The 19,445-nt window shown below is 39.7% G+C and overlaps 1 protein-coding gene across 1 annotated transcript; it reads right to left on the bottom strand.

Moving 5' to 3' along the window:
* Positions 1 to 939: 939 nt before the first annotated feature.
* Positions 940 to 9,323, bottom strand: LOC310932281 (neuronal acetylcholine receptor subunit alpha-4-like; the record flags this gene model as incomplete). The annotated part of the gene is made up of 6 exons (XM_083895574.1): positions 940 to 1,065; positions 2,359 to 3,793; positions 5,346 to 5,455; positions 5,545 to 5,589; positions 6,472 to 6,623; positions 9,272 to 9,323. 6 exons carry the CDS (start codon positions 9,321 to 9,323, stop codon positions 940 to 942), a joined length of 1,920 nt encoding a protein of 639 aa, XP_083751700.1.
* Positions 9,324 to 19,445: the final 10,122 nt, after the last annotated feature.

The following is a 19,445-nucleotide window of genomic DNA, read 5'->3' as shown; positions in this document are numbered from 1 at the left end:
AAGCTGTAAGTGTCCTTGACAAAACATGTTGCACCTGACCACACACACACACACACACACACACACACACAGTAAATCCTTCCTAGAAAATCTTCCCCACAGCACCGAGTGCTGACAGATCAGGTTGTACTGAATCATTTTAGAAGCATTTGGTGAGAGCACTGCACCTGTCACTTGTGCTGAAGTCAAGATACTATAATAACGACAATTAGTCAAAACTTAGATGAAAAACCAAACTTAATACACGTTTATCAATATATCACAATCCCTTTGTCTGTTATTCGAATAAATTGGATACACAAATGGGCGTAGTCTTTCTGTTTGCAAAGGAGACTTCCATTTTGAAGCGTTGAGATTTGCAGGACGGTACAAACTGTCAATCACAAGTGACCTGCTTTAACATCTATTTTTCTTTAAATGGGAGCATCATTTACAAAACCTACATCATGTTCTCTTGAAGAAGACTGACATTATAAATCAAGTGAGTTGTAGGAGCTCATCTCCCCTCTCCTCATTGGAGTTATTTTTGCAACCGTCGCTTGCTGGTGACCTTCACACCTAAACTAGAAGACTATGTCCATTTTTGTTATATATACAATCTGTCGTTATCCACCCTTTTATACCACTTCATTGTTTCCAAAAAGATGACAGCAATACAGCTCAGTGTCAAAATGGATGGGTGCATAAGGATATTACTTTTTGCTGTTGCCCTATCGCCCTCATAAAGAATTTATATTGCCCACTGGAATCAACGATAGATATTTAATCTCATGTCTCCACGAGTAAGCTTTTGATAACCTGGGGGGGGCACACACAAGAAATGTGACATTCAGGTCCTTAAAAAAATTAATAAAAAGATGAATGATAAAAAGAAAACAACAATATAAGACAGTGCTTGTCCTTCTCTCAGTGTTAATGACTTTCTTTGATGATCAGTTTCTAGATCATTCCAGCCAGCCAAGGAGGGAGAAAGAGTCCCACAGATCCCAGTATACACACCAGTACAAACATCCAGAGGAATATCCTGTCGATCACCATGGCCACATACTTCCAGTCCTCCTTCACCTGGCAGAGAGGAGAAAAATTTCAAATTTCACACCACTATTTCTTTGTACAAGCTGACATTTTATACCCTTGATTGATTTCTTATGAATACTGATTTATTCTTATTATGAGGCAGCTACCTCCTAAAATCCAGTCACTTCATACTCTTCTGTCTTATAAAAAATTCAAGGTTAAATCACTGAGGTCACATTATTTCAGACAGGTTTTCTCATGGCTGGATATAGAGAGTACATTGTGATACTTACAATGGCTGGTGAGAGTGAATACAATAGCTTCCACCTCTGGTTTCAGAATAATTTTACATATTTGTGAACCTCTCCTTCCATTCGACAGTGACAACCCACTCTTATTTGAGACTCAGAAACTGCTACCAAAACTTAAAGCTGCTCAGCCCATCCCCAGAATACATTTTCAATCATATATTTCACAACAGTAAAGCTGATTTATGCAAGTTATTAAAATCTTAGAAAAGGCAGTTGCTAATCAATGACGTGAATATTTAAGCACTAATGGCCTGTTTGAAGATTTTCAGTCTGGTTTTAGATTACATCATAGCACAGAAACAGCACTAGTTAAAGTCAGTAACGACCTTCTCTTGGCCTCAGATAATGGTGTAGTTTCTTTACTTGTCCTGTTAGATCTTAGAGGATCTTGGGAGATCTTGGGATCACAGGTACTGCCATCTGCTGGTTTAAATCATACTTATCTGATAGATTCCAGTTTGTTCATGTAAATGATAATGCCTCATTGCAAAGAAAAGTTAACTGTGGAGTTCCACAGGGCTCAGTGCTTGGACCTATGCTTACCGTATGCTTCCTTTAGGGAACATTATCAGAAAGCACAGCATACAATTTCAATGTTATGCAGATGACACACAGCTATATTTATCACTGAGGCCAGATGAAATAAATCAAGTTGTCTCAGAGACATTAAACCTGGATGACCTGTAACCTTCTACTTTTAAACTCAGAAAAAAATAATGGACCTTTAGAAAAAGGTGTCCCAGTGCTCCTTGTGTTTTTGAGAAGCCTAGCCTAGTTTTGGCAAAAGTAGTAATTTGAAGTACACTAAAAGTAGTTATTGTTGCACGACTACATTAATACTACAATCGCGCGAGAGCATACATACTTACATTTAGGCTCAAATGGAAACGTGACTGCTTTATTGCTTAGAAGGGATATTACTATATATTTGTTTAAAAAAAACAAACAAATGGAACTAAGCAAAATTAAGCACAACATAAATTGGTATTTCATTCATAAGGATTTATAAATGACTTGAATAATAACTCACTGAAAAGTCTTCATCCTCTGCCCTGAGATGATCAGCGATGTACTGAACTCCCTCTACGGCCCGTTGCATTGCAGGGGAAATAGCTGGAACTACGCTGTCTTGTTGTGTAGATGAATTCTTAGTGGACTCAGCTGTGAGGGTTTCTGCTAGATGATCTTTCGGGGCCTGTTTCTTCACCCGTGCTGTGATCCTGATGACTCCAGGCCCTTCATCATGTAGACAACAGTATTGAAAGCTACGGGAGCGACACTGATGTCCGACTCCCTTGGAAAGCTCCTTCTGTTGGTTGCACATTTGCTCCACACTGACAGAACGGCCATTTGGTGCCAGTGTGTTTGGTTCTTCCTTGGACAAGTTGTGCAGTGGGCCAAGTGGTAAAGAAGGAGGCAAGGACAACAGAGAAGAGGACAAAGCCGCCGAATTGAGTCCACGTAGGAGTTGTTTTTCTGAGTGAACTGAATACTGGCTGGATGTAGACTGGCAGAATAGGTTTGCCTTCAGTGGGTGATCTTCATCAGTGTGGTCTGCACGTGGGGAAGATGGCGGAGAAGCTGAGCAGACAAGGATACTTGGACTTTCAGGAGTCTTTGGGAGCGCGTTATCAACCTGCCCCATTTGTCTAAGTCCAGTCTCTAACCCTGCCCAAAATGCCTGCGAGTTGCCTGTTGCAGATATTGTTGTTGGATGGTGCATCATCTCAATAAGCTTCTTGCAGTGCTGCTTTGCTGTGCCTGGTGGACGCTTCATGAAGAGAACTCGGGGCACCAAGTCCAAGAATACTCTCCGCACCCATTGAGGCATGCCATGGGTTTGTGGCGAGCGATGGTGTACATTCAACACAAACACAGTTATTATAATGGAGAGTGTGACAAAGACCATGGTGAACAGAAGGTATTCACCGATCAGTGGAATCACCAGTGACGTAGAGGGTATGATCTCTGTGATGAGCAACAGGAAAACTGTAAGAGACAACAACACTGATATACACAAGGTAATCTTCTCTCCGCATTGTGATGGCAAATAAAACACCAGCACAGTCAAACAGGAAATAAGCAGACACGGTATGATGAGGTTAATGGTGTAGAACAGCGGTAGCCTGCGGATGATGAAGTAGTATGTGATGTCTGCGTAGATCTCTGTGCAGCACTCGTACTTCTTGGTATTGTACTTGCCCACTGCATTGACAATAACCCACTCCCCACTCTCCCAGTAGTCCATTTGGTCCACATTACTATCCATGTTGATCAGATCGATCTTGGCACGATCATAGGTCCACGAGCCAAACTTCATCTTGCAGCTTTGCTGGTCAAAAGGGAAAAAGGTAACATCTATACTGCATGAAGATTTATAGATTGCTGGAGGCATCCACTTTATCCTACCATCATGGAACAGGTGGGCTTTGGTAAGGTGAGTTACTGCAAAGTCACCATCAGCGCTGCAGATGAGGAAAAGGACATAAAGGAAAAGAAATATGAAAATGTGTTATTCGAATTATTAATTCTGGGTAAATTGCCAAAGCAATAAAAAATGTGGCTCGATCGAAGGCCACTCGCTTTTCTTGGAGCCTCCATCTCAGAGTTGACCTTGACAGAACTATCAAAGAGATAGTTCACTTATTTTGATTTTAAAGCCTCTAAAAAAAAAGCTAAAGAGTGGAGCTTATTCAATACGTCATGACCTTTTTGTGTTTGAAGGTTGCTTAGTTCAATAAGCAATTTTTCGTTTCGAACAATGACTTTTAGGAGCTACTGTATAACCACAACATTTTATTGTATTAAAATGAACAATCGAGTAGCTGACTGGAAAATTCTGATTTTGTTAACATAAAAGCATTTGATCTTTAATAAATTATTTATTTAAATAATCTTCGAAGAATCATTGACTGTGGAATGCATTATTTGTTATTGCATGTATGCTGATGACATTGTTAAATGACACCAACAAAATGAAAACTGAAAGAGTGCTGCAGCAATTCCCATGAATAAATATTGATAAAAACCAAAGTAATTGTATGTACCGTATGTAATTCAGTGGTGAGTGACAGCTGCCTCTGTGTTTCTACACAATCTGAATATTCTCTGTTGTGTGAATAATTATACACCTGAGCACTATAACCATTACTTCATGCCTGAATTTATGATCTGACAACCAAGTTCCAAATATGCACAGAGAAAAAAGAGCAAACACATTCTCTCTGTATCTTTTCTGGTAAACATTTGTCAAACTCCAGAATCCTAACCATTGTGTTTTTTTGATCGAGTGCAGGTGACACCAATACACCTCCACATCAAGTTGCCTTACAGTAAAATCCTATAGATTCAGACCTAAATCATCACCCTCACAACAAATTTGCTTGCCAAATATCAAAAAAAGATGCATTGCCTGTAGTTATGGTGTCATTTTAAAAAGCCTCTACTTTCAGCCTAATCAGAAATCTCTGCACTGGCACAGCAGTGTTGTATTACTTAAGTGCAGGACTCAGACTAAGACAGACTCCAATATTGACTGCAGAATGACTCGAAATATGACTTTAATTGATAAAAAACAGTTTTCCTGTTCACGTAAGATTTTTGTTGTGGTTATATACAACTAATGGCTGGCTGAAGCACAGCTGCTGCAGCAGCTTCCTTCACCACAGACAATTATCAGCTGCTCTACCTCTGACCTGTGAATGACAGCACTGGGTCAGGTCCAAGAGAACAAAGTGAGCCTCAGACAGAATTAATGTATTGCTCTCTAAAATGTGCTCAGCTTTATTTGTTACCAGGTTCGAGAAGTTCAACCATAATTACATTTATTTCAGGTAAATTACTATATTTATGACATCGGCATCGGACAAAGACGTCTGGCAAAATAGTACCATATTCATGTTTTCCCTCCAGTCATTCTTTTAATCTGTTGGTATAAAATAAGGATAAACAAGCAAAGGAAGATACAACTGTGCAAAGAAATGAAGAGCTAAAAGTTATTGATAGCAATCCCCTCACTTGTTGTAGAGGACAATGTCTGGCCGCCAAATGATCTCTGAGGGAATACGGATAGAGGTGACATTCTCGTATTCCTTCGGGTCCCAGCGGAGTTTGTAATCATTCCATTCCTGGGGAAGAGCATTAATCATATTTACTTACTGCAGCTCCATATTAGACTGTATCTTTAGCATGCCTTGTGTGTCTCTTCACCACATACTTGCTTGACCCAGACGTTTGTAGTCATCATCTGGTTCTTCTCATCCTTTTTTTTAATTTTAAGAGAAAAGAAAAATGATTGTCACATTTGCATTCCTGTCAGTCTGGACTTCATAATGTCTCAACATCTAGATCAGTTTGTAGTGATTAATTAAGTTTAAGTTGCCAGCTACATGGATGAGTCAGTGATAAGACAAACAAACAAAAATATCCTCTCTTTATAAAGACTGATGAGTAATGTAATACACCAGGGGAAAAAAATATTACATAGGTCTTCATGGAAAGAAAAAAAAACACCCTCACTGCATCTGTTGCTTTACTGTCAACTTGCTTTCCTCCAGCTCTTTCCCAGCAACATCTAGGACACAGCACTCAGTGAAAATACTACAGGGAGCTGACTCTCACTATCCGGCATGTGAGGCAAGCACAGTTATTCTAATTGTGTGTCAAAAACCTAGAGAATCCTCCCTGCAGCGATGCCTGCTTCAGTCTTGGATGGCAGTGAGAGATGTTAATACAGTTTTACTTTTGACAACTGAAACACTGCAACATAATTTGTGTAAAATGGATGTGTTTAAAAACCTCCAGACTCTATCAAGATATCATTGTCAAGACATGCTGCGTCTGCGTTGCTTTTTAGGACAAGTTCTGCTGCCAGTGATAGGATTCTTGATAACTGGATTTACTGTAATTTGGGAAAATAATTCAGCCTGGGTGGTTTCATTTATGCTGCTTAAGATAATAATCTGGAATTCTTAATGTATCCCTTATGTGCTGTAGTTGAGTTGGTTGTGTTTGTGATAATGTTAATCAAAAATGCATTATTTATTCATACACTATACCAACACAATACAACAACAAATAAAACCTTATTGTGGTGTGTTTAGGCCACTGGCAAAACTTAACAAGGCTGTGAGGTTTTACTCACCACATCAATAAGCTGAGCAATAGACAGGCCAAAGTGCACAAGCACCGTGTCTGAAGAGTTCTCCACAGGCCGTGAGAGCTTATTATAATGTGTGAACAGATTCTTTAGCAGCCTCTCTTCGGCGTGAGCATGAGGTCCAACTTGGAAACAAACTGAGAAAGAAAAGAATATTCACAAATTATAAAAGTAGTTGAATAAAAGAGTTTGTCTCTGTCTGCATGTTCATGCAGATGCATGATATTACAAATAATTTGTAATATCATATACAAAGAATTATTCTTTGTGCTCATTTATGTCAGTTCTTTTGTGCAAACTTTGCATTGACCTACATATCCCATAACCCAATCTCTTTCCTTTGCACATATACATATGAAATAGCAAATATGATTTCAAATGCACATTACTGAATATATTTGTCACCATATTCAGTACACTCATATAAAATGGATTTAGCTGATGCAGCCACACTGCTGTAAATTATCCACTGTTGCAGATAATCCAAAATAAGGGTGACCTCTATTATACAGGTGGCGTATGGTTACATGAGACTGTATCTGAGGGATCGAACAAACAGGCCAGGAAGGGCGGGAGGAAAGACAAGGACGGATGAAAGAGTGTGAGGACATCCGTTGTGTCTCAGGACAGACGTGCTGATGGAGCAATTTGTCGCCATGTCTAGTCCTCAGATCCATCACCCTCTTTACCTCTTGTGTCTCTTGGCCACAGTTACTACAACAAGCATCACCACGGACCCCACAAACACCCTTTTTTTCTGGGAACAATTAAAGAGATGGGGAGTGTCCCGAGGACTTCACAGTCCAATGCCCTTTGTATTCCATTCCTTTTTCATATCTTGGATGTATTTCAATTCTGAGCTTTGTCCATCTGTGCAGTGCGAGACATCATAGCCTTGATTTATACAACCAGCTCAACTGATGACTGACTCTCTTTTCTCATAGTGTACATTATATTGTCCAAAACGGGTTAAGAGGAGTTGTATTGCACAGGAGGAAATATCTGTTATCTATGACAAAAGGTGCCATGCTGTTTTTACCTGTGCTAAAATAGAGAGACAGGTGTTGCTGTCAAATAGCTGGTCTTGCTTTCTTTGGCGCTCTCACCCACTCAATCAAAGCTGATACAAGCTGTCTTTCAGTTGCCTGAAAACTGGCATCCACAGTTTTTAAAGGCTTGGGATCAATATCTTATTAAAAAGATATAGTTTCTTTCTTTTTTTTTTCCCTCTCCTCGAATATCCTGATTGATCTTCCTGATTCCAACTGAATCTGTTTGACATGTCCAGACATCCGACAACCTTGAGATGTCTTTACATTTTCAGATGAGAGGAACTAACTTGGGTTCCTTTGTTTCATCACATCAGCTCAGAGTGATAACTGTTGAACGGAGGTGATGTTAGATAAAAAAGGAATGTCTTAAGCAGCCTTGAAACTAATAGCTGTAGATGGAGTTGGCAGAGTGTCCTGACTTTGACAACATGTGGGTCAGAACAATAGTCTAACTGTTGGATGAGTTAACCTGTACAGTGTGCTTTATGGGACACTGGTGCAAACTGTGGTGAAAGTGGGGAAAAATTTACTTTTCATACAGTAAACTTTGAGCGTATTTGTCACACATATCATGGCATTTTCGTGGGTGCCTTTACTGTTGGTTTACTAATCCATGCCCTCTCTAGGTTTTAAAATCACATTTATAATACTAAATAATAATAAAGGAATTTTTATTGCAATCTGGTACAAAAAAAAGGTTAAATTTGGTTTATTTGCAGGTTGTTTTTTTCATTTCTGTAATGCATAAGCCAAACTGTTTCTGTCTGGTTAGTAATCTGTAAATGTTTCACAGTGGCTGGGCCTAGTTATGTCCATATTTGATCAATGCATGCTAAAAGCCAATATGCACAAGCAGCAAGTGTTTTTTTGTTTTTTTTAAGAAAATTCAGGTAATTACTGCTCCTGCACAAGGTAAATGTCTGAGTACCAGGTCACTTAGCAACCAAGGCTGCTATTCACTGAAACTACGTGCGTGTGTGTGTGTCCTGAAGGTTGTGTGTGTTTGTGAGAGACTGTTTTATTCATCACGTCAGATTTGTCCACAGTAAAAACATGTGCCCTTCTAATGAATAATGGGACTGAAGCTTCATTAGGGACTGAACAAATATGACTGAGGTAAAATAAATTTGTTGGCAACACTTTAGATTAGAGAACACATTCACCATTAACTAGGTGCTCCCTAACATATATAAGTAGCATACTAGCCCTTTATTAGTAATGATTAAGCACATACTAACATCTTATTCTGCATAACCTTATTCTACCTCTATTATGACATGAATTAAGATTGTTCCTGCATAAGGTGTTCAAAAGTGCTTAATATTTACTAATTAAGGGCTAGTATAGTAAGCATAAGTTAATGGTGAATATATGTATATGAATATATGTTCTATCTAGCCATTTTTTTTATTTATAAATATATATATTTTCTTTTTAAAAGCACCCTCCATCCCCTCACTTGAAAAACAAATGTAACCCTCCCAGCCAAATACTAAAAATGTTATATTCATGGCATAACAACATTAAAAATGGAGCACAGACAGTAGGTAGCAGCTCTTTGTGCTAATGAGCATGTGAACTATATCATTTTATTCATAATTTAAAATTTTACAACTTAATAAAATCTCCCTCTCTGATTCCCCCACCCTAACACCCATCACACAGCCCATTACAGTGAAAAAAGAATATGAGAGATGAAGCAACTGTAACTGAGAAGAAAATGACTGGTTTACCTTGTGGAGGAAGAGTGAAGAAAAGTAAGCTTAAACATGTGTACACATCCATAGTGACTCTGGTAGTATCCAGCTGTGTAAGTGTGGGAGCTCAGACCTGCAGCTGGTGGTCAGTCATCATCGAGCATTGATCCAACCTGTCAATTCAGCCCTGGAACAGCAGCTTTTCCTGGAGAAGTCAGTTCAGTTTTAGCAGTCAGATGCAGAGGTCATGTCACTGTCCGTCAGCCCTGGACCCAGCGGTTTCCCCCTTGCTTCCATCCATCCATCTCCTCTCCTGCTCCTTTTCCCAGTGTGAGGGTCAGTGTGGAGAACCTCACACCTGTTTCCCTGCTCTGACACTTGAAAGTCCCTCCTCACTCCAGTGGAATCCTCCATCCAAGTGTGGCTCATCCCTCTCTTCTCCACCTACCCTGTCTACATTATTCCCTCCTTCGCTTCTCATCTCTCCGCCTCCTCACCTCGGCTCTCTCCTTCTCCCTCCCTTCCTCTTTCTCACTCACACACACACACACACGCACGCACGCACGCACGCACGCACGCACGCACGCACGCACGCACGCAATATATACAGTCAGGTCCATTAATATTGGGACATCAACACAATTCTCTTCTTTTTGGCTCTATACACCAATAATAATAATAATAATGCATTATATTTAAGGCGCCTTTCAAGACACTCAAGGTCGCCTTACAAAAAAAAAAAAAAAAAAAAAAAAAATGAACAAAATATGCTTTAACTGCACACTTTCAGCTTTAATTTGAGGGTATTAACATCCACATCAATGTAGGAATTACAACACTGTCTATATGTGCCTCTCACTTTTTAGGGGATCAAAATAAGGGACAAACTAAACAATCATAAATCAAACTTTCATTGTTTAATACTTGGTTGCAAATCCTTTGCAGTCAATTACAGCCTGAAGTCGCTGGGTTTCATCTCTGGTGGTCAGGCCTCTACTGCAACGGTCTTCAATTCCTGCTTGTTCTTTGGGCATTTTCCCTTCAGTTTGGTCTTCAGCAAGTGAAATGCATGCTCAATCAGATTCAGATCAGGTGATTGACTTGGCCATTGCATAACATTCCACTTATTTGCCTTAAAGCGGACCTAGACCGGAAGTTCCAATTAACGCTGTTTTTTAGTGTGTATCTGCGTCATTACCTTGTTTAAGAAGCCCTGAAGTTTCGAAACAAATAGTTCAGCCATTGCTGAAAACGCTGTGTTTTATTGTAATCTCGGGCTCAGCAAGATCTCTGAAGTAACCCGGTCCGGTTACGTAAACAGCGGTTCTCCTGAACAGCAGATCCTCCTGCTCCGGGCACGAGTCCGCGTACATACGGTTGCGTACATTGAACGGCAGAAGAAGAATAACGTCCGTTGTGGAGGTGTTTCACGAGCAGAGGCGCAGCTTGTGAACAGGCAAGGCAGGCAACTGGGGCCCCCGACACTCGGAGCCTGAGGGCTGTTTTTACTGAAATGTGCAGTGACCAGCCGCCTCCCCATCCCCCTTAAAAAACAATGGGCAATTGGTCATCTCGGTAGGAAAGCTGCCTAAAGGGGCCCCACCTGTGTGAAGTTATCGTTCTGCAAGTTGGAAAATGAAGAGGATTATTTGCAGTGTAATGCATATCTTTTTTACTCTGTTTTTTTCAGTTATTTACAGTATTTTATTGTTCTATATATTTATATTGTTTTACAATGTGGGTTCTTTACAGTGTAATGTATTTTTTTTTACTAAGTTTATATAGGTTTTAATGTATTTTACAGTATTTACAGTATTTTATTCTTTACATTTATATTTTCACATACTTTTTAATTACAAGGTTTTTCCATGTTTCGTTTGTAACATAATGGTGATGAACACTGGTTGGAAGGGCCCCCTGGGAATTTTTGCCTGTGGCCCCTACAGACTATAGAATCGCCTCTGTTCACGAGCGACAGTGTCTTCTGACTCTGGGTCTGACTTCGGGTGAAAGTCATAAAAGGGACTGCAGCAGGGAGTCGTGACGAAGCTATTTTTAAACACTGTTAAAACAATGTTTTGATAATGAGGAGCAGTGCATCCACCGTTCCAGAGGGGGCAGCTGCGCTTCTGAGAGCGGGTGTGCTGAATATGCCACTTCCGGGTATTGACCAATCACAACAACCTCTGTCTTCTGGGGGTGAGAGTTCAGTCTGAAATATCACGGCTGAGGAACAGCGTCAGGATTTCTATCGGCTCGTTTACAGCAACTAGGAGGTTTTTGACCATAAAAACAAGTTAATGTATGTAAGTAGACCTCCATAACTCACATATTATATGTGCAGCAGGATCACTCTATGTGAGCTTTAAAAAGCTCTTTGGTTGCTTTTGCAGTATGCTTTGGGTCATTGTCCATCTGCACTGTGAAGCTCCGTCCAATGAGTTCTGAAGCATTTGACTGAATATGAGCAGATAATATTGCTGAAAACACTTTAGAATTCATCCTCCTGCATTTGTCAGCAGTTACATCATCAATAAAGGGAAACAGTTCCATTAGCAGCCATACATGCCCACACTATGACACTACCACCACCATGCTTCACTGATGAGGTGGTATGTTGTGGATCATGAGCAGTTCCTTTCCTTCTCAACACTATTCTCTTCCCATCACTGTGGTACAAGTTGATCTTGGTCTCATCTGTCCAGAGGATGTTCTTCCAGAATTGTAACTGTTTTTTTAGGTGTTTGGCAAATTCTAATCTCGTCTTCCTGTTTTTGAGGATCACCAATGGTTTACATCTTGTGGTGAACCCTCTGTATTCACTCTGGTGAAGTCTTCTTTTGATTGTTGACTTTGAAACACATACACCTACCTCCTGGAGAGTGTTTTTAATCTGGACAACTGTTGTGAAGGGGTTTTTCTTCACCAGGGAAAGAATTCTTCTGTCGTCCACCACAGTGGTCTTCCAGGTCTTTTGGTGTTGCTGGGCTCACCGGTGCATTCTTTCATTTTAATAATGTTCCAAACAGTTGATTTGACCACACAATGTTTTTGCTATTTCTCTGATGGGTTTGTTTTGATTTTTCAGCCTAATGATGGCTTGCGTCACTGACAGTGACAGCTCCTTGGATCTCATATTGAGTTAACAGCAACAGATTCCAAATGCAAATGTCACTCATGGAATCAACCCCAGAACTTTTACCTGCTTATTTGAAGATGACATGAGGGAATAGCCCACACCTGTCCATGAAATAGCTTTTCAGTCAATTGTCCCATTACTTGTGGTCCCTTAAAAGTGGGAGGCAGTGTCCAAGTGTCCTACAATACTTTGTAAATACCCTCAAATTAAAGCTGAAAGTGTGCAGTTAAAGCACATCTTGTTAATTTCATTTCAAATCCATTGTAGTGGTGTATAGAGCCAAAAAGAAGAGAATTGTGTCGGTGTCCCAATATTTAATGGACCTGACTGTATAAATAATCTGGTTACATAATGTTTACATTATAGGCATTATTCTATTTAGTAATCATGTTAATATTCTTCTGTGTCTCACATTTCCTGGTGTTTATTATGCATTATTACCTTTGCTTTTTCTGCTACGTCTGCTGTAACAAGGCAAATTTCCTTCTGGTGGGACTAATAAAGGATCTTTTCTTACACAATCAATCTCTCTTTGCCTCCCACTTATTTTGTTTCCTTCCTGATCCAGTTTCCTCTGTACCCCACTTTTTTACCATGAAAAATAGCGAACTTTCTGTGCACCTGTGTGTAAGAAAGGAAGGACATATCTTTTGAGGACTTCTCACTTGCGTATACACGGGTAATATATACAGACAAACTGTGTGCGTGTGTGTGCGTGTGTGTGCGTGTATGTGCGTACGGTTTGCAGGCACGTCATTTGTATGTGAGCTGTGTCACATACAGCTGTGTGTAGCTGCCTGTCAAAGTCCAGTCTGGTGGAAGTGCCAGTGAGTCATGGGACTTCTGGATTCTTTGCAGTCTCCTATCTGCCTGGATCCACCCATGAGCTTATCATTCCCCTCATCCCTTTATCTTAGCCCCTTTTTTCTCTTCAAAATACCTCTGACCCTCATCTACAGTGAGTTTTTTTTCCAGGTAACATCTTAGAGTTCACAGTTTCTGTGCTTCACTGCCAGTCTCCTTTACAGATGTTTTTACATGAGAGGCAGAGAGTGCCAAGGCTGACTCCCTACTGAGACTGCTGCGTCTGCTTCAGATGTTTGCTGTCGTCACAGGTCTTTTCCTTTCTTTTTCGTCAGTAATGGCCATGTGTCATGTTTTGATGACACAAAGAAAAAGGAGGAGGAGGAAGAACCAGAGACACTTGAAAAGCCTGGACTTAAGAGTGATGTTTACTTAATATTTGCTAAAATCATACTCCAACAGCTCTTTTGGATTGTAATGGTGAGCAAAAAAATAATTTAAAAATGAGGTCCAGCAGAGTTATATTTTTGTCGGATATGATTCTTTTCAAGAGACCATGAGCCCACAGAGGAAAAAACCTCCGCAGTCCACACATTGATTTTTTTTCTAATCAAAGACGCAGCTCTCTTGATCCGGCGATGACTAACACAGACCTGACAGATGAAGAGATTCGTCTCAGTGGTGTGCAGCCACAAGTGCAGGTTTGAGTCCTCACTATCAGAGATTTGATGGCTGATTCTTCAGATTGCATTGCTGACAGGAGTCCAGCCTGAATTTGGAAGTGAGACAATGAAAGAGGAAATTACATTTTCAGCACAAAGAGAGGGTGCCATTACAGTGTGGTGGCTGGCATATACATTAGTTTATCTCACAGCCAAATATAAGCAAACATTAGCTCGCTTTTCTGTTGCGTAAGGACAGTTGTCAAGGAGGCTCTTTAACAACTCACAAGCAACACTATGACCACTGCTTCATAATGGCCATAACCCACTTGCACTTGCTAACAATTTGTGACCTGCAGTCTTAAATGCATTGCAATACAAGTTGATTAAAAAGGGTTATTATAACACCGTGAAGCAATTACTGCAGCTCCTCAACAATTAACTTAATATCCCTTCAGATCCAAGTAGCTATTGATGCCACAATGTAAATGAGTTTTATTTGTAATGGTCTGCAGTGGGTGAATCATGCCTTTAAGGAGTATATATACTTTTTCATTTATTTGGAGAAATATTTTTTTAATGTACAATAAGGACTGGCACACTTATTAGTACAGACTTTCCCTCTATACACTGCCATGAAGTCAGACAAACAGTTGAACAATGAATGTCCATGACATGTCTTGTTAAGACATTGGTTTCCCTCAATATCAGCTGTTTATATACTACCATCAACTCTTTCACTGACAAGAAAAAACAGCTTTACATTACATTGTCTTATATCAACTTATATTATATTACTTTGTACTTAAGTAGACAAATTACACATGCAAAATATGGAAACAATACAAGATGGTAAATAATTGTATCATTATGGAAAGTGGCATAAATAGTGCAGTGGAATAGGATTAATATGTATACTGTATATACATCATACTGATGGTGAGAGAAAATACCTATGTCTCAGGTGTGTTTACAAGGATGTTATACCTGCTAATGTCAGCATGGTGACACCGATATAGTTGTATTTGAAGAAACTTTTCCAATTCTGATTTTTTTTTTTAACAAAAAGAATGTATCTGTTGATTTCAACCTATATCCCGGGAGGCATGTGTACACAGGTTGGAGGGAGAACAGTGGCATGTGTGTACAGCTGCTTAAATGACTCCAGCAGCTAAAAACTTCCTCCCAGAGCACAGAAGAAACTTCTTACATTGTTTTGCTGTATTGATTTCTGGTATACAGACTACATTTTCTTTGTGACAATGTGTGAGTGGCTATACCATAGTTATATATAGTGTCCCAAATCAACCCACCGTTATGACTCGGCAAAAAAACAAAACAAATATGGACCTCTTCTCTCTTCTTAAACTTCAATTAGTCTTTACCCTTGCCAGAATGAGTTGATACCCTGCCAACCCTAAATTACAAATTGTAAGAATGTGTTGCTGTCATTTGTTTACAGGCCTCTTGTTCTCGTGGGGAAATGTGAAGGAGAGAATGAATGTGAGAGATGACAGCTGTAAAAACACAATGTGCCCTTAAAAGAAATGCAATGCTTTAAAGTGAAACGCAGACACGGTCAATTTGTCAATCCTGAAGTTGGACGATTTATGTGCTTTTGGAAGTGTTGGAGCTTGTTTTTTTTATTGATACAAATTGTTTTCCTATTTGTATTTATCTCACTCTATTTATTGTTTTTATTTTTCTGTGGCCTTTTGTCTTTTATTCTCAATTCATTTGTTGCTTCTTGTTTCGTTTATAACTTGCCTTGTTAATTACACGTATTACTATATTAAGGTGCAACAGGGTCTGCTTGCTGTTTACGACTGGAAGAATAAAAATACAACTGATATTCCTATTAATAATTCATCATTAATATAATGATTATGCATTTGCTTATAGAAAAGTCCATTTTCTATTTGGTGTGGAGCACACACACTACAAAATATTCACAGCTTGAGACTTCGAAGAGACCCTGGATTTATTGTGATTATCAGTGACATTGTGGATTTCAGTGATATTGCTTTTCCAAAAGTTCCCCACTTTCATCAAGGCAAATTGTGCCTCAAGACTCACACCAAGTGTTGCTGTGACATCCCAGCCAAATTATTGTTTATATTCAATACTTTTTTGTTGTCAGGTTTGTTATGGGTTGTACCATTTCCTCAAGCTCAAATCCACATGTTCTGTTGTGGGGTGAAGCTGAAAATAATTTTTCTACTGTGTGGATGTTGAAGGGGCTGCACGCACACTCTGCATGCACATATGCCTGGGGAGCAAAATGGACATTCATGTCAAAACAAGTTGTTCTTACGTGATACACTGGGAGCAGCAACGCACCCTGGAACGTCAGCCTGGAATATATTTACAGGCAGTGTGAAAAACAACAACAGCGATACTTTAAAACTTAATGCACTCCATATGCCTCAACCGTGGGGCAGACACACCATGCATGAGAAAAAAGGAAGATCAAAACAATGGTAATGACTATGTCTGTCTAAAGTAAACTTACGCCTTTGCAGTCCCCCCCCACCCACACACTGAGCAGTTCTCTCGTGTGAACTTGAATGATCACAAGCAAAACCACTACACTTTAATGGCATCAAGTGACAAAATGTCTGGTGTGCAAGTTAAAAGGTTTCTCTGCTATTCCATTGCTTATATTCACATATCGAGTACACACCAGGAGTCGTCGTCATAGACTGTAAGAAGCCGAGTGAATCACAAGTGAGCAAATGATCTTCGTTAATAATAGATCAATGTAAACAGCTGTGCAGTGTATTCTAATGGCAGGACAGATGTTACACTGCCATGAGGTGCTGCTGTACAGTCGAAACACTGAGAAACTTGACCAGTGGAGAACAAAACGGAACAAAGGTTGAAAAAGGAAATACTTGTTCCAGTACGGTAGCTATACAAAGCTTCAGTATAACTACTTGGCTACATAAATTAGTCATAATATACCATACTTTTTTTTAGGTCCAAATAAAGTGTGTCATATACTATGGTCAAAATACCACACGCACACACACAGCTAAAAATTCCAAAGATGGCATTTTTAGAAAATAGTTTTTTTTATTTGTATTATTATTATTATTGACCTATGCATTAGCTCTTGTGTTTAGAGACACCATCATATCTTGTTGCACAGTGTGATTGGTGTGTCACCGTCTCTAGACATTTTATCTTCAACTGCTGGTGCTGTTTCCACCTTCGACATTGACCTCAGTGCTGCAAACTAACATTCAGAGGCACCATCAGCTCTCAATCTTGTCCCTGCATACATGTTGTACTTTATCCTTTATTTTTATCTCATTCCTCTAAATGGGACCATAATTTACAAAATTGACATCATACTGTATTGAAGGACTTAACAATAAATGACTAAAACCATTGAATTAGAAGTAGGCTAATGTTCCCATATATATCCATTCAAATGGAATGGTCCTCAAGTGGCTATTCATGTGGTTTAGTTTAGGGGGAGACCAGATGACTATGTTCATTTTCTTTTGAATAAGGTCTATGGTGCCATAATGATTTCTTGTGCTCCGATTGTCCTCTCAATATTCATAAAAAGAAGTGCAGATATGAAGACAAATAAACAAGATGACATTAGTGTGAAATGAGAGCACCAACTGGAGGTCACACAGAGTGTTAACAATTGAAACCTTTTGGCAGAGCATACATTTAAAATGTGGCACAACTCTTAAAGCTTTTGTTGGAGGTGTCAAGCCAATGAGTATAAACCAGGTTTAAGCCCCCTTAAGCCACCCTCGAGGTGCCAGGTCCAGGCTAAATAAAAATCTAAAACATTTAGAGTGTGAGCCACGGATGCAATTTTAATCACTTTGCAGTTGGTAGTCACGACAGGACTGAATCACACATATGACCAAGAGCCTTATTGATGGACTCCCCCAGAACCACTGAGGCATATTTTTCAAATCCCAGAGCGCGTTCCCACTGAAGCTGTGCATCCTCTGTGAGGAAAGCTCCCCTGAAACAGCCCCAGGATCTGAGATCACCAGGTCAGCCCGACTCTCCATAACCCATGTTTTTGCCTCGGTGATTCACACAGGTTTCTTTGTTACACTCATGCTAACATGCATCCACCCTCACACACTCAAACCCACACAGGAACAGGGATTCATCCCATGCATGCATAAACACCTTTGCCTAGAGGTGTTGCCAAGACCACCTGTCAGTCATCACTACTGATTCTTTAAAGGGGCACTTTTCAGTGAATGCCAGGTGTGTGTGTTTAAAAAAATAAATAAAAGACAGGCAGGTCTTTTCAGGTTTAAATATTAGCAGAATAGCTGCACGCAGTCTAAGTTTGCTTTGAGAATGAAATCAGATTGCATAGCAGGAACTCGCTCCCGGAAGCATTGCATGGATGCTTTTTTTGTGAGCAAATTTAATTGACATTTTAAGAATAATTACACACAGAACAGATAACCAGCCACCCAACTTGTTCAGCTCTTACATCAAAAACAATGCAGGAATAATTTAACTAAAAGTGCATATTAATTAACTAAGACATTGCTAAAACAGATCGATTGCTAGTGTAAGGACAAATAATAACAATAATCAAGAACAATGTAAATAATATAATTAATAATGCAAATTATTGAATCCCAATTCCACCCCTTAGCCCGCCCCTTCCCCCTACCCCTTTGTTGGAGTTCCCCTTGGCCCTCAAAACAGAGTTGAGGGAGCTAGGGGTACGAACGTTCCCCTAAGAAATGAGACACACCTCCATTACGTCATCACATCGTCCGGACTTGACGCTCGCGGACTGCTACAGCAACAAGCCGATGCGATGCGATGCTTGTTGATGTAACAATCCAAAAATGCCGTCCTCACAAGTAATGTTTGTTTTGTATTTTTCAAGGGGTGGAAACTGGTACCTTAAGAGGTCAGACTGGTGCAGGTGAAAGGCACGGTACATATACTGTAGGAAAGAGCTGAAAACTGTCCTTGATGCTGTGCGCAATTGACATTGGATGGCAACTATGAAACCCACCCTGCAGCAGCCCAAGGGTAAGCTGAGATGGCAACTGGTCTGATACAAACAGAGTTAAGACACCTGCAGGATAACACATAGAGTTTTCCAGCTCAGTTGATCTCTTTTCAATGGGGTTTATTTCTTGATAAACATCAGTTCAGTACCTTCAGACATTAGTTGGTCTTTGAGATCAATACTCTTTTGACTGCAGTGAAAATCAATTGGCACCATCACCATTAGACCAAATGACGCCATATCAAGGAACAGTGGTCATGCTTTCATGTGTTCATCCCATTGTCTGTTAGCCATTAACAGATCAATCATGGACATGATATTACAGACCCATCAGAGCTGCATTATAATGTTGTCCATTGATGTCACAAGTTAGTAAAAGTGATGATCGCTACTCTTGTGGCAGCATATTGCAATGTCAATGTTGGGGCACTTCACATTAGAGAATATTAGCGGGAGAAGGGTTTTCTTTTATTGAACCATAAATTGATGTTTCAAATTCATGTTGAGATAAAATGTGTTTCTTTATCACATTAAGAAAAACAGTTGTACATTATCATTTGCCAAATAGTGATGGATGAATAAAAA

Source organism: Microchirus variegatus (genome assembly GCF_963457635.1).
Source record: "Microchirus variegatus genome assembly, chromosome: 9".
Lineage (NCBI taxonomy): Eukaryota > Metazoa > Chordata > Actinopteri > Pleuronectiformes > Soleidae > Microchirus > Microchirus variegatus.
Note: the sequence above shows the minus strand (reverse complement) of the source record. Positions and strands in the feature narration are given on the sequence as shown.